Raw genomic sequence first — 20,005 nt, forward strand, 5'->3', positions numbered from 1 at the left:
CATTAAGTTACCTTCTGCTGTGGCAGAATATTTGGAATCAATAAAGATAGGCCTCTGATGTTTCCAGAGACATTTACTGCATTCAACAGTGGCTGAAGGGAACTGGTTCATTCAAGTGTTTTCTGTGATTGCAGGTAACAGAGGTCCACTGCTCAGAAGTTCTGGGACAGAAGTTGGTCTCTGAAGGAAGAAGGTAACAGCCATAGCATGTCCTGCAACACTAAGCTCCACTGATAAAGATTTTCAGGGCCAACTGAGGCAGCAGTTTCTTAGAGATTAATTATCTCCCTTTGCAATACGTCCTTGGCAATAGTAACTCCAGAGGTTTGGTCTGAAAGGAAAGACATAACATGCTGGCTCTTGGGTTCTGCTGTTACAGCAGCTACAGAACCTTAGGGTTTGGAAAGCCATGCTGCCTAGGAGGAAAGGGCATAATAGCAGCATATACTTCTAAAGCTATTAAAGTACAGAATGCACCCCCCTATACAGGTGGACACAAGACTTAAAAGAAAATTTACCCTGAAAATGAAGCAAAATTAGATTGTATGACCATCTTCCTGAGGTGTGTTAACTTCTCCTCTTTCTCAGAACCAAGTTGTTACCTGCAAATTTTTTTCTCAGATGCTGCTGAGTGCCTCAGAGTATCTGAGCTACTTCTAAAGCTCACTAAAAGAGAACAATTTGACGTCATTAGTTTTAAATTAATCACATAAGGTCCAAACATTCACTGCAAATTTTTTAGGGATCTATAAATCAAAAAGGGCTGGGACTACACATCTCAGCTCTATATATCCTAGCTCCAGGCTATGACTTTATTCAAAATATTTTTATACTGAAAATGAAACAAATGTTAGCATTAAACCCCCAAGCTATTCAGAGTACACAACTTGGCCCTACAATACAAAATTTGCACCACAGAAAATAGCAGCTTCTTGTACTTGCACATACAACCAATGTAAGTGGTTTGATTTTTACACATATAAAGCCCAGGTATAATCATCCATATTTTAAAATGGTTTGCATTACATTTGATATTTTGCAGGGGTTCAGTTTTTAACAGAAGTCCAGTGATTAAGCTTGCTGGCAAGTATGAGCAAAAGTTATTCTGAGCAGCTACTGGATACTCTGAAAGAAAACAAAACATAACAAAAATGCATCTGGTAGTAGCAGCTGCAACCACATAGGTATAAATGGAGAATGCATCAAACCAAGTGTCCCATCAAGGCATTTAAAATAAGAAATATTTGGGGGATGGGGGTGGGAATCATAAACAAGCAGTTCTTACAGAACAAGAAAGTATTCAAGCAAGTGTGAATTGTGCATTTGACAAAAATTATCAACTTGGAGACAATTTAAACCCCAGGTAATTTTATGACACGAATTACTTGCCAAGATTTCCTTAGAATTAAGAAATCTGATTTACAGGAAGTTAAGGTATCCATACAACTTTAATAACATTGCATCAATCAGACACAAACATGAATTACAATCAGAGTGAGTTTTTCAAAACACAAAATCTTTTGAAAATTCTGTTCAAAATTTTCCCAAATCGTCTGCATAAGCTTAGAATTAAGAGACTTGACTGCTGTCTGGTGCCAACATTATACAAGCCATTAAATGGGCTCCATTCCATGGGCTGCACTTTCAGTAGGGAAACTAGCAAATGAAAAATGCTGATAATGAATGCCTGCCCAGTGAGACATATTTATGCACGTGTGTGTGTGTAAGAAAATAGACTTTTTTCAGCAGAGTAATTTCAGCACAGGGGTTCCTCATCTGTGACTCAGACCATCCTGGAGAAATGTGGATGAGAAAATAATTATGCAAGACCAGTTTGTTTCTGCTTGGCTGAGAAATAACTGAGTACACAGGAGAAAAGCCAGCGTGGCCTTGATAGATTTACAAGCTCAAGGTTAGTTTCACAAATGCTTTGCTGGCAGTACAGCCAGTGTCGCCGCATAAAATGGTTTAAGCAAACAGATCCGACTCTTTCCCAGTTGTTTGCTCCCATCACCACAGTAGGCTGTATTGTGCCTGAGCAGTTGTCTGCATACCCACGCAACAAACCAGATCGAGGAACTATTCCAGATGAAACCAAGCAGCACATTTGGTTTTTATGCCGGCTCATCACGCATGCATGCTCACATCACAACAGAAGCAGCAGTGGCACAAGGCCTAGAATCACTCCTTTTACAGGCAGCTTAGAACCAAGAGACAGCAATGACAAAAACTACATGTGGAGAGGAGAGATTGGAGCTGCACACAGCGAGGTACTTTGCTGTTTTTCTTATACAGGGCTAGCCCATTTGCAGCAAAACCTTGGCAAAAAAGGTTGAAAAATGCCTTTACAGAGATTCCAGTAGCTGCTTCAGAGGGGGTTTGTGTCTTGTTAGAATACCTAAAAGCACCATGTTTGAAAATGTGCATGCAGATTAGATGTAGCTCTGTAGAATTCGTGCTATCCTTAATGAAATGATAGTGGGCCGGATTAGCTTTCAACCCAAACAAGAGAAATCCTGTCATTCTGATTTCTATTTTAGCGATTGTGTTCTGCAGTAAGAAGCCCTGTTCAGGTATTTAATTCAGTGGATAATTTCAGTGAGAAGCAAGCCTCAAGCAGTGATAGCGAACACTGTGACTTTTCAAACCACATCAAGATGAACGAGTACTGCAGTTACAAAGGGTCCGAGCCAAAACCTAGCGGGGCGTGAGGAAGGTGCCTCCCTGCTAACATCGGGCAACAGGGGACTAGTGTGCAAACGCACCACGTGCGTGCCGCTAGAAACCGAGCTTCTGTGCATACCCAGCAGGACCTCCCCCCTCCTACATGTTAGAAAAACACGGATTAAAATCAAAATACTAATTAAAGAACCACAACAAACCAGACTACTGAATCGGGTGAACTGCAGATTCGCCCCGCAGTACCCGGGGAGCTGAGGTGGGGGTGTGGGTTACCACACGCACCCTGTCAAATCCGGTCGGTCGTCACTGGCCCACCGATGACCCCGGCCCCATCATGTTGGGAGAGTGCGGCGGCGGACCGAGACCGTACCGCGACGCGACAGGACACGAAAATGGGCACTTGCCCCTTAATGTCGCTCCCTCAACACCCCCCATGCATGCCCTCTCCCCGGTGTTTCTTTCCTCCCATCTCCCCCAGCTGACTCAGTTTCCCTTCCGCGCGCGCCGAGCCGCTAGCGGCCTGGGGAAGGGGGAGGAGAAGGGACGGAGTGAAGGCAGCAGCCGCGGACGTGTCCGAAGACGCTGGCGCAAGCCGCCGTCCCACGCCGCCATCCCGGCCGCGTCAAGCCGGCCCGCCCGCCGCGCTACCTGGTGGAGGAGGGGCGGCGGGTGGGGGATCCCCCGTAAACCGTCTCCAACCGCGACCCTCCCCGCCGCGCCAGCGCCTCGCCCCCCGCTCCCCCGCCGGCCAATCGGAGCGCTGCGCACGTGACGAGCGTTCCCTTCGATGACCTCATCCCTGGTGTGGGATGACGTCAAATTCAAGATGGATGGAATCACGGCGGTGGCAGCAGCGCGCGCGGCCGAACCCTGAAAGGAGGCGCCGAGGGGGGCAGCAGGGGGGGGCGCGGCTGGCGGCGGAGAGGGTGAGTAACGGCCGCGTCTCGCGCCCGTTCCGGGGGCTGCCCGCGCCGTATGGGTCTCCCCGTGTACAAAGGCGTCTTTTCCTGACGTAACTCTGAGGTGTTTTTTTTTTTCCCCCCACCGAGCGGGGCTGCGGTCCCCGAGCAGGGCAGTGCGCCTGCGCCGGTTACGAAACTCCTCTCCCTCCTTTTCGCGCATGCTCCCTTCGCTCAGAAGAAAGGGCTGGTGCCCGTTGCGCCGGCAGCTACCCGCCACATAGACCCGCCGGGCCGCCTGCTGCGCATGCTCCGCACCCGCACGCCGCTTCAGCTGTCCCTCATGCGCCTGTGCCGCGCCCCGCCTCTTTCCTCTTAGGCCGGGATGCCGCGGAACTGCTGCTCCACGGCGGCCGGAGCGGGGGGCAGAGCCTGCCGTTGGTTTCCTTCACGGCGCATGCGGGGCGGGGTGGGAGCGGCGCGCGTGGAGAGCGGAGCGGCGTGGGGTGTGCGGCGGCGTGGGGTGTGCGCGCGCGTGCGCCCCGCCGGGGCTGGGTGGGGTGGCGGGACGGATCGCTCGGCCGCCCGCCTGTGCCGGCGGCGCGCGGCCTCGGGGTGGGGTCGTGGGGGGCGGCGGTTACGCCTTGCAGCCGTGTCAGCAGCGGCAGGGACGCCCGGGGGCATCTCGGTGGTGCCGGTGCTTCCTCCCCAACGTGCGGGAACTGTGGGTTGCAACTATCCCCGCGCACAAATACTGGCACAGGAGCCGCGAGGGCTGTGCCTCAGTGCCATGGGCCTTCCCCTGTCGGTCTGGCAGGGAGAGCCGCGCCAGCCTGCAAGTTTCGGGGTGGAAAGCAATGCAGCAAGGTTGCTGCGACGTACATGCAGGTATTAAAAGTGTCGCTTTACTAGCCTAAGCGCTCCTTGGCTGTATTATTCATGAGCGGGGAAAAGCACATCTCGGCGCCTGCCAGCATGTGCTACACGTTTGCAGAAAGCTGTCAAAGGTATTTTTACCTCATAACAGCCGTCAGAATTTTCCTGTAATGCTCCTTAAAGTCCAAACTGTTGTCATATGCCTGGATTTGACACAGCTCATGTAAAGTATCAAACGTCAGGAAAACCACCTTAAGGTGTTACTGTGACACAGGAAGCACTGTGGAATTTTGTTGTGCACTGAGTAAGCTCATTTTAGTAATTAAATGGCACTTATTTTAAAACCTGTGGTGGTGGTTGTTTGACTCGGTGGAGGTAGGAAGGCTGCAGGTACAGTAAGAGATTGTGATGAATTGCATCATCACACAGCTTTTGTTGAATAAAGATTATGTAGTTATTTTTATCCTTAAGTGATAGGAAGATTTTTTAAAAATTATTTTTATACAACAAGGTTTTTGATATTAAATCACAAACGGTAAATGTGTATTGCAGGTGAATATAGTACTGCTTCATGTTTGTGCTGACCAAACACTGGCGGTTAATAATGTTCTGTTATGACTGCTCAAACTGACAAATCACTTTGACTAAAATTTTCCACCAGGGTTATGCTAATGTTCTTGAGGGGGAGTTTTGAGCAAACTGTGGCCACCATTTTCACAAACTGCAAAAAAAACCTGAATGATGAAGCCATCTCTTGCATGGAAGGAAATCTGACATCCCTTTTCTCTCAGAAACTTTAGTGCCCACACACTATACAGTTGTAGCCTCATAAGAGCATTTGGTTTATTCTACCTGTAGAAGATGTACCTAACCTGGCTAAAACACTGTCATTTGCATGTTCTTGGTAGGGACTTAATCTGGAATTTCCAGCTACAACAATGTGTTACCAGACTGGGGTTTAGCGCAGGTTTCTTGAGCTGTGGACTTAGGTCTGAGTCTGCTGGAGCCAAGGTAACCCCTGGGGATCAGACTGAGTGACCATGGTGGTTGCTCTCAGAGGTGCTCTTGCTCTTCCACTTATTTCAACATAGCCTTGTGATCCAAAGCAGGATTAAGGTCCTAATGAGTTGGCTGCATTTTTCAAAGCTTAAGGTAACTTGTCCTTGAGTACCTATTAGCATTCTCTAGTAATACAAAAAAACGATAGCTTGTAAGAAGTTCCTGAAGTCATCTTTATGCTGTACTTGTAATAGTGCACAAGTGTGATAAATGTGAACGTTTGTGTTTCGTTTTGCTGATGCCGTAGGTTCCAACATAACAGGGTGATACTATCAGCTGGTTCAAATTCAAGTTCTTAGACTTGGAACCCTCCAGATCATTGGAAGCTTGGTATTACTAGCATAAGGTTTTTGTGTGTGTGATGCTAGAGAACACTGATAGTCCTGTGATCGTAGTAATGGCTGACTGTGCTTTTCTTAATAAGAGACGTGCCAACTTCTGGGTTTAAAAGGACAACTTCACAGAGAGCTTTTTCTGAGCTTCCATACTGTGTTGCAGTTAGTTCTTTTTCAACTGTGGTAGCTGTGAAGCAGTTACTGTAAAAAACATCAAGTAATTTCCCAGTATGGTTTTCAAGGTTCTGAAAGTTGTTTTATCTGCAAAATAGTGTTAAATATGGCCTCTATACAAGTGTAGACTTAGAGGATGGAGGAGCTGGGGAGAGGAAGTCAGGCTGTAACCACCATGTGCTATGGACTGCGCTAGGAGGTATGCTGTGAGTCACACATAGTTGCAGCAATTTGCAGCGCTCATTAAAGGAAATTCTCAACTTTTGAGCAAGTGAGCTATTTCATAATGAACTTGGCTACATTTACTGATCTGAGATCCTGGGAAGGGAAGAAAAAGAAATCTTTAGAGGGAGCAACATCACTTGTTGCAAGTGGAAAGACTGCAGTATGCCCTGCTTGTAAAATAGACTTTCTATGCAGAAAGAATTGCTTTCCCCAAATATTTATGGTTTACATTTAACAGTCTGTGTACTGTAATATTTTTTCCAGTTTGTTACTTAACAATAGTATTTAAAACAGCAGTTTTCCTAGATTTTCTTTCATTCAGAAGTGAAATGGGAAAAAAAAAGTCTGTTGTCTTTGCTTATTGGCTACTTTATGTATTATGTTGTTCTAGAACACTTCAGAGATATTTTAGGCAAAAAAATTAAAAAAAAAGAAAGTGTTGAACAACTTTTACCATAATAAACTCATTCTACCTCCACCACCATAAGTTCATCAGTCTTGCAGTCCGTCAAAAATAAGAACTTTTTAAATCATGTAGTCCTGATTGATGAGGGGATCTTCCCTCTGAGATTAAGTGAAGCACCACATCTTCGCTGTGCAAAATCTTTCCAAAATCTGTATGAAGAGGCTTGAAAAATGCTTTGGCTGAATATTTTATTTTTTTTTTTAAAGGGAAACTTGGTCTTTCATAATAATTTGTATGCAATTAACCTGCATTCCTCAGGAGAGGATGAAATAGTTTTCCCTTTTTTTTCTTAGAGCATTAATCCCCTTATTTGTGATCTATTTTACGCCATCACTTTTAACTGTGAGTAATCTTTAGGTTGCAATTAATTCTCAGTAACCTCTTAGATAAATTGCAGTTAGCGCAGGGACAGTTCTTACACAGGAGACACTGAGTGTCCCTGCCATCCCCCTGCCCCTCGTCCCTGTGGCTCACGGATTTCCCCCCAGCATTTTGTGGCTCATACATAGGCCATCACTACACCTGACATCACAATACAATGGAACTAGGACTGTACCAGTAGGCCTAGTAGGCTGGGTGGCCACCAGCTGAAGAATACTTGAGCTACTTTGGGGTGTTTTGCATTCTGGTCAGACTATATTTGTGAGTAGCTTTGGAACACTTTTGCAAAATGAAAGTGCTTGTTACAGTAAATATGCCTCACAACAGTCTCCTTTTAAAGTAAATTAAGAAACATGGAAGGAAAAGCACCACATTACAGTGATTTCTAAGCACTGTTTGCCACAACTTATTCTACCTGTCATAACCAAAGGAATTAGTTTACTTTGTGCCTGAGTGCAGTCCTTCTGCTACTGAAGTCAGTGGCCAAATTCCCTGGAAGTTCAGTAAGAATAGGACGAGTTCCTTTCTCATAAATACTTTTGAGGAATAAAGAACAAATGCATAGTGGTTTTGGTCATAGAGGAGGATATTTTTAAAATCATACTTCTTTTTAAGTATATGAGATGTCACCTACCTCCAAATGCATGTGGACTTTGAGTAAGCTGAAAATCTACATTCTGCTCATGTCTTTTTAAAACTCATGTAAAAATTGCTGTTGCCTTCCCACTTGTACAGTATCCTGTATCATCTTCCCCCTGTATTGCCTGTATGAAATGGTGGCTGAACAGAGGTGATGGCTGAATGGCATTTTCGTTGGGTCCCTTTGCTTTCCCGAATCAGGGTTCTTTATCTGGTGTACAGAAAACCAATCTACACACAGAGCTGGAATATTTTATTACAGTTTTACATGGAAAAAGGCACTTAGGCAATAACTCACAAAGCCGGTATATCCCAGGCATCACAGGGAGTCCTGCATACATAAAGGTGACTAAGGAAAAATCACGCTGCAACACCTGGTTGGTCACCTACCATTATATGACAAAAGTGCAATTGCCTGTCTTGACTCCTGTCCATCTCATGATGTTAAGGTGGTCCTACATTTACATGTAAAGTCCCCTCCTAGGGATGTGGAGTTTAGTATTATAATGTATTACAATCATCTTACAGTAATTAAAGGTTATATTTCAGTTCTATGATCCATCACTAAGTCTTTGATCAACTTTCCATTCTGTACAGTTTCTGCTCAAATTTCATAAAAGCAATGCTTGACCTTTGCCAACAAAGGTTGACTAGAAACTAATTGGAGTGTTGTGATCTTGAGGACCTTTTGTTCTAGTTGCAATGGACACCAAACACCACCTTCATGGTTGCCTGACTTTGTAATGCTGTGCTTGCCGGATTTTGCTAATTTTTAACTTGACATTACCTTCAGCGGGTAGAAGATCCATTTTCTTCATCATGTTTCTCACTTGGCAATTTTTTAGGCTCGAACTTTTACATCAGTCCTGCATGTTTCAGAATAAGGGCACTACTTTCCCTTCCATCTTGTGTTTTCTTACAGAAACCTTAGTGTAAACACAATTCTGTTGATATAAAGTTCTCTTACATGGTTAAAATTGGCTTTTCTTTCCCATCCAAAATATTCTATGCCTGTAAAAGCACCTTTATTTTAATAGAAATATGTCCACAATTAGGGTTTGTCACCTTCACTATATCAGCAAAATTAAAAGCAAAGAAAGAATGGCTCACCCAGCAGATGATGGAATATGTTAGTATATTTAAGTGTATCTCAGCATTACAATAATGTCAACCTGTAGAAAGAGGACAAGTGTACACCTTTGGTGTGTATCTCCTCCTCTTCAAATTCTTTGTTTCATGCATCTCTTAGTTAAAAATTGTATGAAATATGTATGAGTACAAGGATTTTGTAGGTGTTTACATTGTATGGACCCCAAGCCTTTCAATCTTGTTCCATCAGAGAGTTTAATGGCAATATTAAAGAGCTCTTCAGGTTTTGTTCTCAATGTTTTTTAGGGAAAGGTATTTTTAAACTCTTCAGTCTGTTGATTTTACAGCAGTTTGGCTTTTGAGCTACACACCTTTCAGCTGAGAAATTTAGGCCTGGGCAAGTATTTTATCAAACTGTTTGGTGTGCTTTAATTTGCAACAGCTCTTTAAAGATGCGTCAGAAAAGCTCCCAACCAGTGCTTGTTCATGCCCTCTCCCTTACATCCAGTAGTTGTGCAATCCTATGGTCAGCTGGATTAGTTTACTCATCTGACAGCAAGCTGCTTCTTCCTTAGTGGGGGAGGAGACAGGCACTGCTCTTTGCAGGAGCAATCCCTAGTTAAGACTGGGCTAAGAGTAAAATGAAACTGCACCCTTATCTGTTGCTTGTTTGCAAAGAAGAATGAGAGGGGCAAGTGGAGGTTGTGGAGTTTCTTTGACATTTTGTAGTTTGCTGTAAGTTGGGAGCTGTTTTGAGTGTCGGCTGGCAAAACTGTAGGTGTGATCTGACTGAAAAATAGCCTAAAATATTTCTAAAATAATATCTACAAGAAGTGTGCAAGACTAATTTCTAGTCTTGTATCAAGATAACTGAAAATGATTTATCTCTAGTGGATGTAAAGATAGAGACTGCACAACAGTATAGAATGTATTTTCCTCTCCCTAAATTTCTGCTTCTGTATGTGTAGAGAATAAATAGCTGGAAATTTACATGTCAGTTTCACACACTTAACAATTACATTGTTTATCTGATTTTATGCCTGTCAGCATACCAGTGAGTCTCTTCTTGCTGCTGACTTACCAGAACTGAAAAATATTTATCTTTGTGGAGGCAGTTCACATACATTCTGTGGTGGAAAACAGCTATGGCAAATGAAATCACATATTGTCCAGGAAGACAGAATCCCCAAACTTGCAGTAAGAGATTACTCAAATATTTAGTTAGAAAAACATTATAGAAGTGCAAACAACCTTGCTGGGTAGGTTTGGAGCTTATAGCATTTAGGGGTATGTAGGGGTGTGTATCGGTAAATATATATGGACTGTTGGAGAGTGAATATGTTACAAAAGCTACTGATTGGGTAAGAAGCATTTAAAATGTTGTTTAAATAAATAAACTCAATAAAGTAGTGTTTAAATAAACTCAATAAAATGCAGCATAGGATCCCTGAGTAGACGTTTAAGCAGTGTAGGTTTCTTTTGTATGCGGACTCTTGCTGAGCATTGGGGCTCCCCCCCACATTTCCCTTGTGTCTGAAACAGCACATGATTTATCAAAGCCATCAAATCCTCTGCAGAGCACTCACAAATGAGCACAATGTTTCTGCGTTTACCTGAGGATACCCCAGTAAGTCGCTAATATTTCTTGGCCGAGTCTTACAATCTCTGTTTCCTTGTGTTTTGTTGTTTGTTTTTTTTTACTAGGTTTGTCCCCACTACACTACTCCTGTGTGTTTTCCCTGCTGTTCAGTCTCTGTTGTTGCTTGTCTCCTCTGTGTGTTTCCTCCTCCTTCCTTGTATTCTCTGCTTCTAGCTGCCGTTTCTTACAGCCCGGGCGCCTCCTTGCTGCAACAAATGCATCTCGCTAAGCGTTTCAGAGCATGTCTTTCCCACTGCCATCCCCAACATGCGATTAACAATGCTTTAGCTGGCAGCTGTGTTGTGATAAGAGAAGTGCACAGGCAAGATTGTCTTATCTCGTTGCTTGTGTATTTGCAAGTATAAGCTGTTATGCTGAAGCTGTTCGCCCAAATGTCAGTCTGATTCTATTTGTGAAGTTTCAGCACCAGTGACTAATGTCTGAAGGTGAAGTTTCAGATGGGCAAAGCTGATTGAACAGCTTGTTGATAAAGAATGGGTAGTTTCAGGGCTTCCCTTGCTGCAACACTGATTCTCATCTGACCTCTCAGTGAGCTCATTTAAGCTCCTAACCCATAAAATAGCAAACATATGAAAAGATGGATTGATTTTCTTTTGGTTGTTTCCTGCTTCGTTTTAGGGAACTGAAGCAACTTACTGGGAGGTCAAATGAGCAACAGAGCTGGTGAAAAGAAGAGGATAGTACCACCAGTCCTTGAGCAGGAGATGTAAGACAGAGGAAAGGAAGGGAAACTACCACTTCAAAGGCAGGTATCTGTTGAAAATCAATAAACTGCTGGGCCAAAGATTAAACTTTTTCACCCTTTCTTTATGAAAAGCTTTCCTGAGTAGGGACTTTTCTTTTTTTAAATTTTTTTTTTCTTCTTTTTTTTCTTTTCTTTTTTTTTCCCTTTTTTTTCTTTTTTCTTTTTTTCTTTTTCTTTTCTTTCCTTTTTCTTTTCTTTCCTTTTTCTTTTTCTTTTTTCCTTTTTCTTTTTCTTTTTAGCTTTTTCTTTTTCTTTTTTCTTTTTTTTTCCTTTTCCTTTTTCCTTTTTCCTTTTTCCTTTTTCCTTTTTCCTTTTTCCTTTTTCCTTTTTCCTTTTTCCTGATTCCTTTTTCCTTTTTCCTTATTCCTTTTTCCTTTTTACTTTTTCCTTTTTCCTTTATTCTTTTTACTTTTTCTTTTATACTTTTTCTTTTTTTACTTTTAAATTTATCTTTTTTCCTTATTCTTTTTTTCCTTTTTCTTTTTTCTTTTTTCCTTTTTCTTTTTTCTTTTTTTCCTTTTTCTTTTTTCCTTTTTCTTTTTCTTTCCTTTCTTTTTAGAAAAAAATTTTCAAATAGTGGAGTGTCTTTCTCTATCCTTGTTTAAAAAAAAAAATATCATGTACCATATAATGGTACTTAGGTTTTAAAAATATAGATTGATGAGAACAGTGGAGGGCCCTTGGAAGATTGACACGAAACTCTCTTCTTGGTGGTCTGAAGGAAAGCTTGAGGTGCACCTGGGTCTGGAGTTTTGCTGAGGACCGGACCTGCAAAAAGAGTTTTATTTCCAGTCAGTAGTGAATATGGCTGGAAAAAATGGCTGGAGAGAATAGAAGCAGATTTGCTGGAGGAAAGAGCCTAGGTAGTTAATGGCAAAATAATCTTCAGGTAAGGCAGTATGAGTCCTCAAACACCTGGAATCAAATCTAGTATTAGAAGAGATTGCCATAGTTCTGTTATCTACACAGTATCTAGGCACACCAGGGTTGAGCACAGTCAACCAAGCACTGGCTTTGTTGAAAAGAGGTTCTTGTCTTCCTGTAGCTGCTTCGCTGACACAGTTTGCTGCCTCTTCAGTTATGCCTGTGCAATTCTTCTTGAGCTTGTGTTTTATATAAAAGTTGACCAGCACTTGAAAAGAAATACTATTTGGTTTTTCACATGTTGTCTGATCTGCTATGTAATATAGGCCTGCAAATATTTGTACTGGCACAGCTGAAGGAGTGAACTGCAGTGTGCAGCTATGATGAACAGAAGAGAGCAGGAATGTATTGGATCAATTCTGTTATTGAAAAGTGTTCATATAGTGAAATTTTATTACACTGTACTTTTACTGTAGTAGGTTTTTTTACAAGTAAATATTCCAGGCTTTAAGATGATCTGTGTAAATGTCTTTAAATGGTTCTGCAAACTGGTTCTGGTTTGGTTTCTTAACGTATCATAGCTTGTTTTATTCCTGCCTGTTGTGTTTAAAGGCTATTAGGCTGAAAGTCAACCACTTGAATTGGGAAATACCAGGATTAAAGCTGCCTTTGCAGGATTAATTTGGTCACTTGCCATGTGTGTATGTTGCAGCCTTGGTTACTGTTAAAGTGACAGAGTTAAATTGCAGCAGCTGGCTCTGCACAGAACAGACATGCTCTGAGAATGAAAGGGATGATTATAGTGGGACACTTCTCTCTGTCTTGTTTACTGTGATAAATTGAAGGTGTCCTATGAATAAAAAGGAGACTGTAGAGAGAAGGATGGGTCACTACTGAATTCTGCTTTAGATGTGTAGATAGCATTACTGTGTTACAGTGAACAGTGGTAATGGTAATTACATGGCATTTATTCTGCAAGTGTCTTACACAAAACACAGGATCTGGGTAAAGCAGGTTAAAATGAAAGACTGGAAAATATTTCAAACTGTTTGACTAATGTACTCCTTACCTTGTATTCTTGAAGTATGGGTTCTGCAGCAACTCCAACTGAGTGTCTCTACAGTGCTGCTTAGTTCAAGTTTCTTTCATAAGCATGCTGTTGATCTCTTACCTCCATATACCATGCTGCATCTTGCATCCCAGATGAATCATTTGAGTTTGCAAACTTAGTTTCTTTCAAATGAAGCTAAAGGAAAAGATGCATTCCTGAAACACTTGTTCTAATAACACTTCAAGTGTTAATGAGTGTTCACACCACAAGACTGGACTGGCAGCAGTCAGACTCCACCACTTTACATTGCAGTGGGATCCTCACGGAGAGATCCTCAAAGGGACTGGTAGTGCAGCCCTCCACCCCCTCACTCAGTAATTTTAAGCAAAACATAGAAAGCAAACTAAACCATATTGTTTTCTCATATTCATGGTAGTTTGAATGCTCTGCCTTTTTTTTTTTTCACATGAGGGGAAGAGCATTATGCATCACAACTATCTGAAACACTCAGTAAAGACAGATCTAGTAAGGAGTTCTGCATTTGCTATTGCAGTGACACTTAAGTCATTCAGTAGTTTGAGGCAGAAGTGGTAGCTCAATACTGTGACAGGTAGCACCCTTTAAGTAATTTCTCAATAATACCAATTTAGATTTTGACCACTTACTTGTATCCATTAGTTGTAAGATTTACCACCCTCATTTATTAATAATGGGCTCAGGGTTTCTTTTTATTTTATGAACTTCTCAGGGTTTTTTGTAAGCTTTTTGTAGTAGCAGCATACATTATGTATAAATTATAAACTGTTCTGGGTTCACCTGAGGAAGAGTTAATTTTCACAAGAAGCTGGGAGGTGACATAGTCAGGACAGCTGACCTAGTCTAGCCAAGGGGATATTCCATACCATATGATGTGATGCTCAGTATATTAAACTGTCATCTCAGTCCACGAGTTTTTCTTCCAATTCTCCTCATCCCACTGGGATGTGAGCAAATGACCATGCAGAGCTTAGTTGCTGGCTGGGCCTAAATCACAACATAGACTGAAGAGCAGTTTCTCAAATCATCTGCAAAAAGAAGATAATTGCTTTTAGCAGACATGTCATTGACATGTTTTCCTATTACCATGGAGGAAGGTAGTAAATTCTTACAGATTAACTTGAGCAGAATTGTAGGAATGATGTCCATGAAAAAAAGAAAATTGAATATTGCTGATTTCCAGATATATTAATTTCAATTTGTGCCATAAAAGCTGTTTAAACTAACTTAGAACCTGATTTTCCTCTTGCATTCAGATCTTATCAGGAGCAGTCTATTGAGTTGTTGAGACATTCTGCAGTATGGAGTGGGCTGTGCATACAGACCATGAGAATTTCTCCACTGCAGTTTTATTTGTGCTTGTTGTACTCTTGGACACATCCAAGGGTAACTGTTCCTCAAGTATATGAGTTGTGTGCATTAAAGTGCTCTTATGCTAATGAATAAAATGGGGAGTTCAGTTCTCTGGTTGCTTTTAAACTAGAATGAAGCAATGCAGGGGTGCTTCAGGTATAATTACATTTCCAAGAGACCAGATCTTGTCAGTATAGTTCTAAATGACACATATTGGATAACTAGAATAATGTATTAACAGCACTAAACAGTAAGCAAACATGATGAATTCAGGTAGATTGCAGACAATAATCCTGCTTCCTTCTCCCTTCCCAGTATTAATGCCCCTTCCATCATCCTATTAAAAGCAGAAGAAAACCACATTAATTTGTTTAGTCAGCAGGAGACTGTCAAGATTGCTTAGCCTCAGAAAGGTGGCTTGGCATAATTAAGATTTAGATACCTAGTTGAAGTGTTTTATCAATACAATTGGGAAGAGAGATCTTCGCAAACCTAAACATGATCGAGAGTGAAAGGATTGAACTGTTCCTTCTTGTGCACAGGTATATTAGAGGAAGAGAACACAGCACTCCCCCTCCACCCCCAGTTATTCAGGTATAACGATATTGGTGTAAGAACAATGGTTAACAGCGTATTTGAACAGCACAGGAGATGGTTCTTCTCATGTCCATATGTCTTTTGGAGCCAAAAGGGTTGTTTTCATTCACATACCTTTCTCCAAGCAAGCTGTTTTCTTCATCAGTGTTGATGGTAGTTTAATCAATTTATGAAGTGCAGGGGGATTAGGTGTGTTTGTCTCTAACAACAGTTCACAAAAGGCAACCTACAACTTTCTTTTTGTTGTTGTTGTTCTTTTTCAGAAACATCAGAATCATGGAGGGGCTCTTGCATTACATAAATCCAGCACATGCCATTTCACTTCTAAGCGCACTGAATGAAGAGCGTCTAAAGGGACAGCTGTGTGATGTTGTTCTTATAGTAGGAGATCAGAAATTTCGAGCTCATAAAAATGTTCTGGCTGCCAGCAGTGAATACTTCCAGACTCTGTTCACAAATAAGGAGAATGAGTCTCAGTCAGTGTTTCAACTCGACTTTTGTGAGCCAGATGCTTTTGATAATGTTTTAAACTACATTTATTCTTCATCCTTGTTCATTGAGAAAGGCAGTCTTGCAGCTGTGCAAGAACTGGGCTACAGTCTTGGAATATCCTTCCTTACAAACATTGTTTCAAAGAGTCCTCAAGCTCCTTTTCCAGCTTGCCCTATTAAGAAAATAGTATATCAAGATGAAGATGAAGGTAGTTCTCAGAAGAGAAGTGTCATTGTCTGTCAGAACAGAATTGAAGCACAAGCAAAAAGTACAAATCAAACACAACATGATTTAAGCCATACTTCTAAACCTTCACCCTCCATTGCTATCAAAACTAGCAGTAGACCACAAGTAACAAAACCAGCCGAAACCCTTCACAACTTATCACTGACTGAAAGGAGATGGCTGAAAGAAAGCCCTGTGAGCTACCCTAAGGTTCATGAGAGTTCTGGAACTGTGGACGATCAGAGCAGGGGTTGTTTAGTGAAAAGGAACGCAGTACTGCCTCAGATGCCTTTAGCAGAGAAAGAAATTGCAAACGATGAACCAGGAAGCAGTGGTCAACTTTTAAGAGGAAAGGCTGCAGAGATGTCATTAAAAAGACCACGTCCACCAGTCTTGTCTCTGCGTGGCTCATCAGAATCCACATTTTTGTTGCGAGAGGCAGGAAAAGGAAATGGTCAAGGTGAAGACAGGAATTTGCTATACTATTCAAAGTTAGGGCTAGTAATCCCATCTAGTGGATCTGTTCCAGAAAACCAAAGTATTGACAGAAGTGGGCCGCTAGTAAAAAGTCTTCTTCGAAGGTCGTTGTCCATGGACAGCCAGGTTCCCATTTACTCACCTTCTGTTGACCTAAAGCCTTCACAAGTATCATCATCCTCCTCGCCAGGAACTAATGATTCCCAGAAGACATTTAATGTTGTATCTCAAAAATCATCCTTGAAAGAGTCATCAGAGAAGGTAATCTTAGATGAAAAACCACAGGTAATACACCCACATCGCCTTAGGTCTTTCAGTGCCTCTCAGTCAACTGATAGGGAGGTTGCTTCCCCTCTCACAGAGGTGCGAATAAAAACTGAACCTAGCAGTCCACTTTCAGATCCTGCCGACATAATAAGAGTTACAGTGGGTGATGCTGCAGCATCAACAAATAAAGACTTTCCTTTTAAAACTGAGGATGATCACAAGGAACCAAATAGACTTCCAGCAAAAAGGAGATTTCAAGCTGATAGAAGACTACCATTTAAGAAACTGAAGGCGGTTGAGCACATGGGTGAGCAGGCTTCTCCGGGATCAGAAGAGAACTTTGAGGAAGGCTCAAGCCCTACTCACCTTGATGCTGATTTTCCTGATTCTGATGTCAGTAAAGATGAATACAGCGAGATGGAAGAAGCAAGACCAAATAAAAAGTTTAAATGCAAACACTGCCTTAAAATTTTCAGATCAACAGCAGGTCTTCATCGTCATGTTAACATGTATCATAATCCAGAGAAGCCCTATGCTTGTGACATATGCCACAAGAGATTTCACACAAATTTCAAAGTGTGGACACACTGCCAGACACAGCATGGAATTGTGAAGAATCCCTCTCCAGCTTCCAGTTCTCATGCTGTTTTGGATGAAAAATTCCAAAGAAAACTGATTGATATAGTGAGAGAGAGAGAAATTAAAAAAGCTCTAATCGTTAAACTAAGACGTGGCAAGCAAGGTTTCCAGGGACAGTCTGCTTCTCAAGCACAAGTAGTCATCAAAAGGAATTTAAGGTCGAGAACCAAAGGAGCCTATATTTGTACCTACTGTGGGAAAGCTTATCGTTTCCTCTCGCAGTTTAAGCAGCACATAAAAATGCACCCAGGGGAGAAACCAGTTGGAGGAAGTAAGGCTCCTAAGCAGAAAGATCATGCTCACATTGAAAGTCCAGTAGAAAGCAAAGAGGTTTATCAGTGCCGCCTCTGCAACGCTAAGCTCTCTTCACTTATTGAACAGGGAAATCATGAGCGACTCTGTAGAAATGCTACTGTCTGTCCTTACTGCAGCCTTAGATTTTCCTCTCCAGAGCTGACACATGAGCATGAGAGCAAGTGTGAATACAAGAAGCTTACTTGTCTTGAGTGTATGCGCAGCTTTAAATCATCCTTCAGTATTTGGCGTCATCAAGTCGAAGTCCACAATCAAAACACAATGGCTCCATCAGAGAACTTTTCTTTACCTATCCTGGATCACAATGGAGAAATAACTGGTTCATCAAGACTGGCTTCTCAGTCAGAGTCCAATAAAATGAACAATTTTGTAACTGCAAAGGAAGATGGTGTATTCAGTGATTCGTCAGAACAGATAAATTTTGATTCTGAAGATTCCTCATGCCTACCTGAAGACTTAAGTGTATCCAAGCAATTTAAAATTCAGATCAAAGAAGAGCCTGCGGATGATGTGGAGGATGAGGTGACTGAAACGAGCAGAGAACCTAAGGAAATAGTCTCCAACAAAGATGCTGGTTTGTGGCCCTGTGAAAAGTGTGGGAAGATTTTCACTGTACGCAAACAGCTGGAGCGTCACCAAGAGCTCTTGTGCTCTGTGAAGCCCTTCATTTGCCATGTGTGTAACAAGGCCTTCCGAACCAATTTCCGGCTATGGAGTCACTTCCAGTCTCATATGTCACAGGCTGCAGAGGAGTCCACAAATAAGGAGCCTGATATATGTCCACCAGCTAGTTCCCCATCACCACCACCCCTACCTCCACCACCACCCCTCCCTAAAATACAGCCTTTGGAGCCTGATAGTCCAACAGGCTTGTCTGAAAGCTCCACTACTACTGAAAAATTGTTTGTACCACAGGAGTCAGATACACTCTTTTATCATGCTCCACCACTCTCAGCAATCACATTCAAAAGACAGTACATGTGTAAACTCTGTCATAGGACTTTCAAGACAGCTTTTAGTCTTTGGAGCCATGAACAGACACACAATTAGCTTTAAAAGACACCTTGAAAAGCTGTTTTAGTGGAGGCTGAGTTCAGGACCTCAGATATACACCGTGTAAACCAGAAATCCAAGAGAATCAAGACCACGACGATGAAAAATCTGGAATTTGTGATGCTGCTTGGATTTGAAGATTAAGGTAAACTAACTTGGTTGGTAGGTGGAAGGCAAAGTAAATTAAAATACTGTGGTCTGGGATCTAATAGTAACAGAATCATTTTTATTTCATTTAACACTGAAACGCGTTCACATCTGGGTTGTATGCATGGATCTTCATCCTGTGATGTTGGTGTGTGCGTGTGTATTATATATAAAGTTATATATTAAATGAAACAGCAACAGCAACTTGGATTTGAACTGTGAGTTTATAGTAGTGAAATACTGTAACCAACGTCATTAATTCAACCAACTTCATTAATTTTTTTTTTTTTTTAAAGAAACCAACAGAAAAGCTCTATTATACATAGTTGCCATGCCCTTGCAGTTAGGGAGGAAGTGGTTGGAGTGTCTTGCTGTATCGACTTAGGTCTTAGAAACCTTTAGCAATAACAAACCTCAAGTTTGAATAATCCTGATGTTATTGGATACAAATGTTTGATATTTTAAGGGAACATAGAATTGTTTTGTTGTTATATGGAACTTGTGCAAATCAAAGTAGAGTCTAAAGTCAGCAATATTATTACTAAGATTTTATATAAAAAGTGGCAGCAAGCCTGCTCTCAGCCATTTAATTATAAATTTCTAAGGAAAATTGAGGGAGGGGGTACTTTGCTTTATATAATGTCCCAAAGACTAATTTAGATACTTCGGTAGCTAAAGTCATTGTATTAACAGCCATCATAATGCAAATGGTACTGTTTGTAATATGAACTAAGACTGAGCGGATGTCAGACAAGTTTCATAATTTAGTTTCCACTATTTGTACAACTGTTTGTAATTCTAACTACAAAGGAATGTATAACAAATAAAAGAATAAAAAAAAACACACAAAAAAAAGGGGAGTTAAGGGACAGAAGAAGAGTTGTATTCCTATAGACAGTAATAAGCTTGGCCATGAATACAAAGATATGTTTTAACAAAAACTAGAAATGTAAATATTTATATAGATACCTGTATAAATGAAGAAGTATGTATTTGAAATTTGTATTAAGCCTACATATCCAGCTCAAAGCAGAGGGGAAAAAAACCAAATCACACTACAATCACCGCATTTTATGGATACAGTGCATAGAGTATTTCTTTCTGCCGCTTTCTGTCATACGTGATACTGTGGTGCAATTTTCTGATTTGTTGAAAATCATGGTAATAATGGGCTGCAGGTTTTCTTTGTGGTTCCATTAGTTTACCTCAAATCACAACTGGAGCATTCAGTGTAAGCTGGATCATAGGTATTTTCCAGT

The 20,005-nt window shown here is 41.4% G+C and overlaps 1 protein-coding gene across 1 annotated transcript; it reads left to right on the forward strand.

Annotated features, from left to right (window-relative positions):
* Window positions 1–3,367: 3,367 nt before the first annotated feature.
* On the forward strand, window positions 3,368–19,580 carry ZBTB21 (zinc finger and BTB domain containing 21). The gene is made up of 2 exons (XM_054165933.1): window positions 3,368–3,608; window positions 15,395–19,580. The coding sequence occupies exon 2, from the start codon at window positions 15,408–15,410 to the stop codon at window positions 18,594–18,596; it is 3,189 nt and encodes a 1,062-aa protein (XP_054021908.1). The 5' UTR covers window positions 3,368–3,608; window positions 15,395–15,407; the 3' UTR covers window positions 18,597–19,580.
* Window positions 19,581–20,005: the final 425 nt, after the last annotated feature.

The sequence above is a fragment of the Dryobates pubescens genome, chromosome 12 (genome assembly GCF_014839835.1).
Source record: "Dryobates pubescens isolate bDryPub1 chromosome 12, bDryPub1.pri, whole genome shotgun sequence".
In the NCBI taxonomy this organism is placed as follows: domain Eukaryota; kingdom Metazoa; phylum Chordata; class Aves; order Piciformes; family Picidae; genus Dryobates; species Dryobates pubescens.

What these genes read in the sequence shown, in the direction of transcription:
- ZBTB21 (XM_054165933.1), top strand. Translation starts at nt 15,408, where the DNA reads ATGGAGGGGCTCTTGCATTACATAAATCCAGCACATGCCATTTCACTT.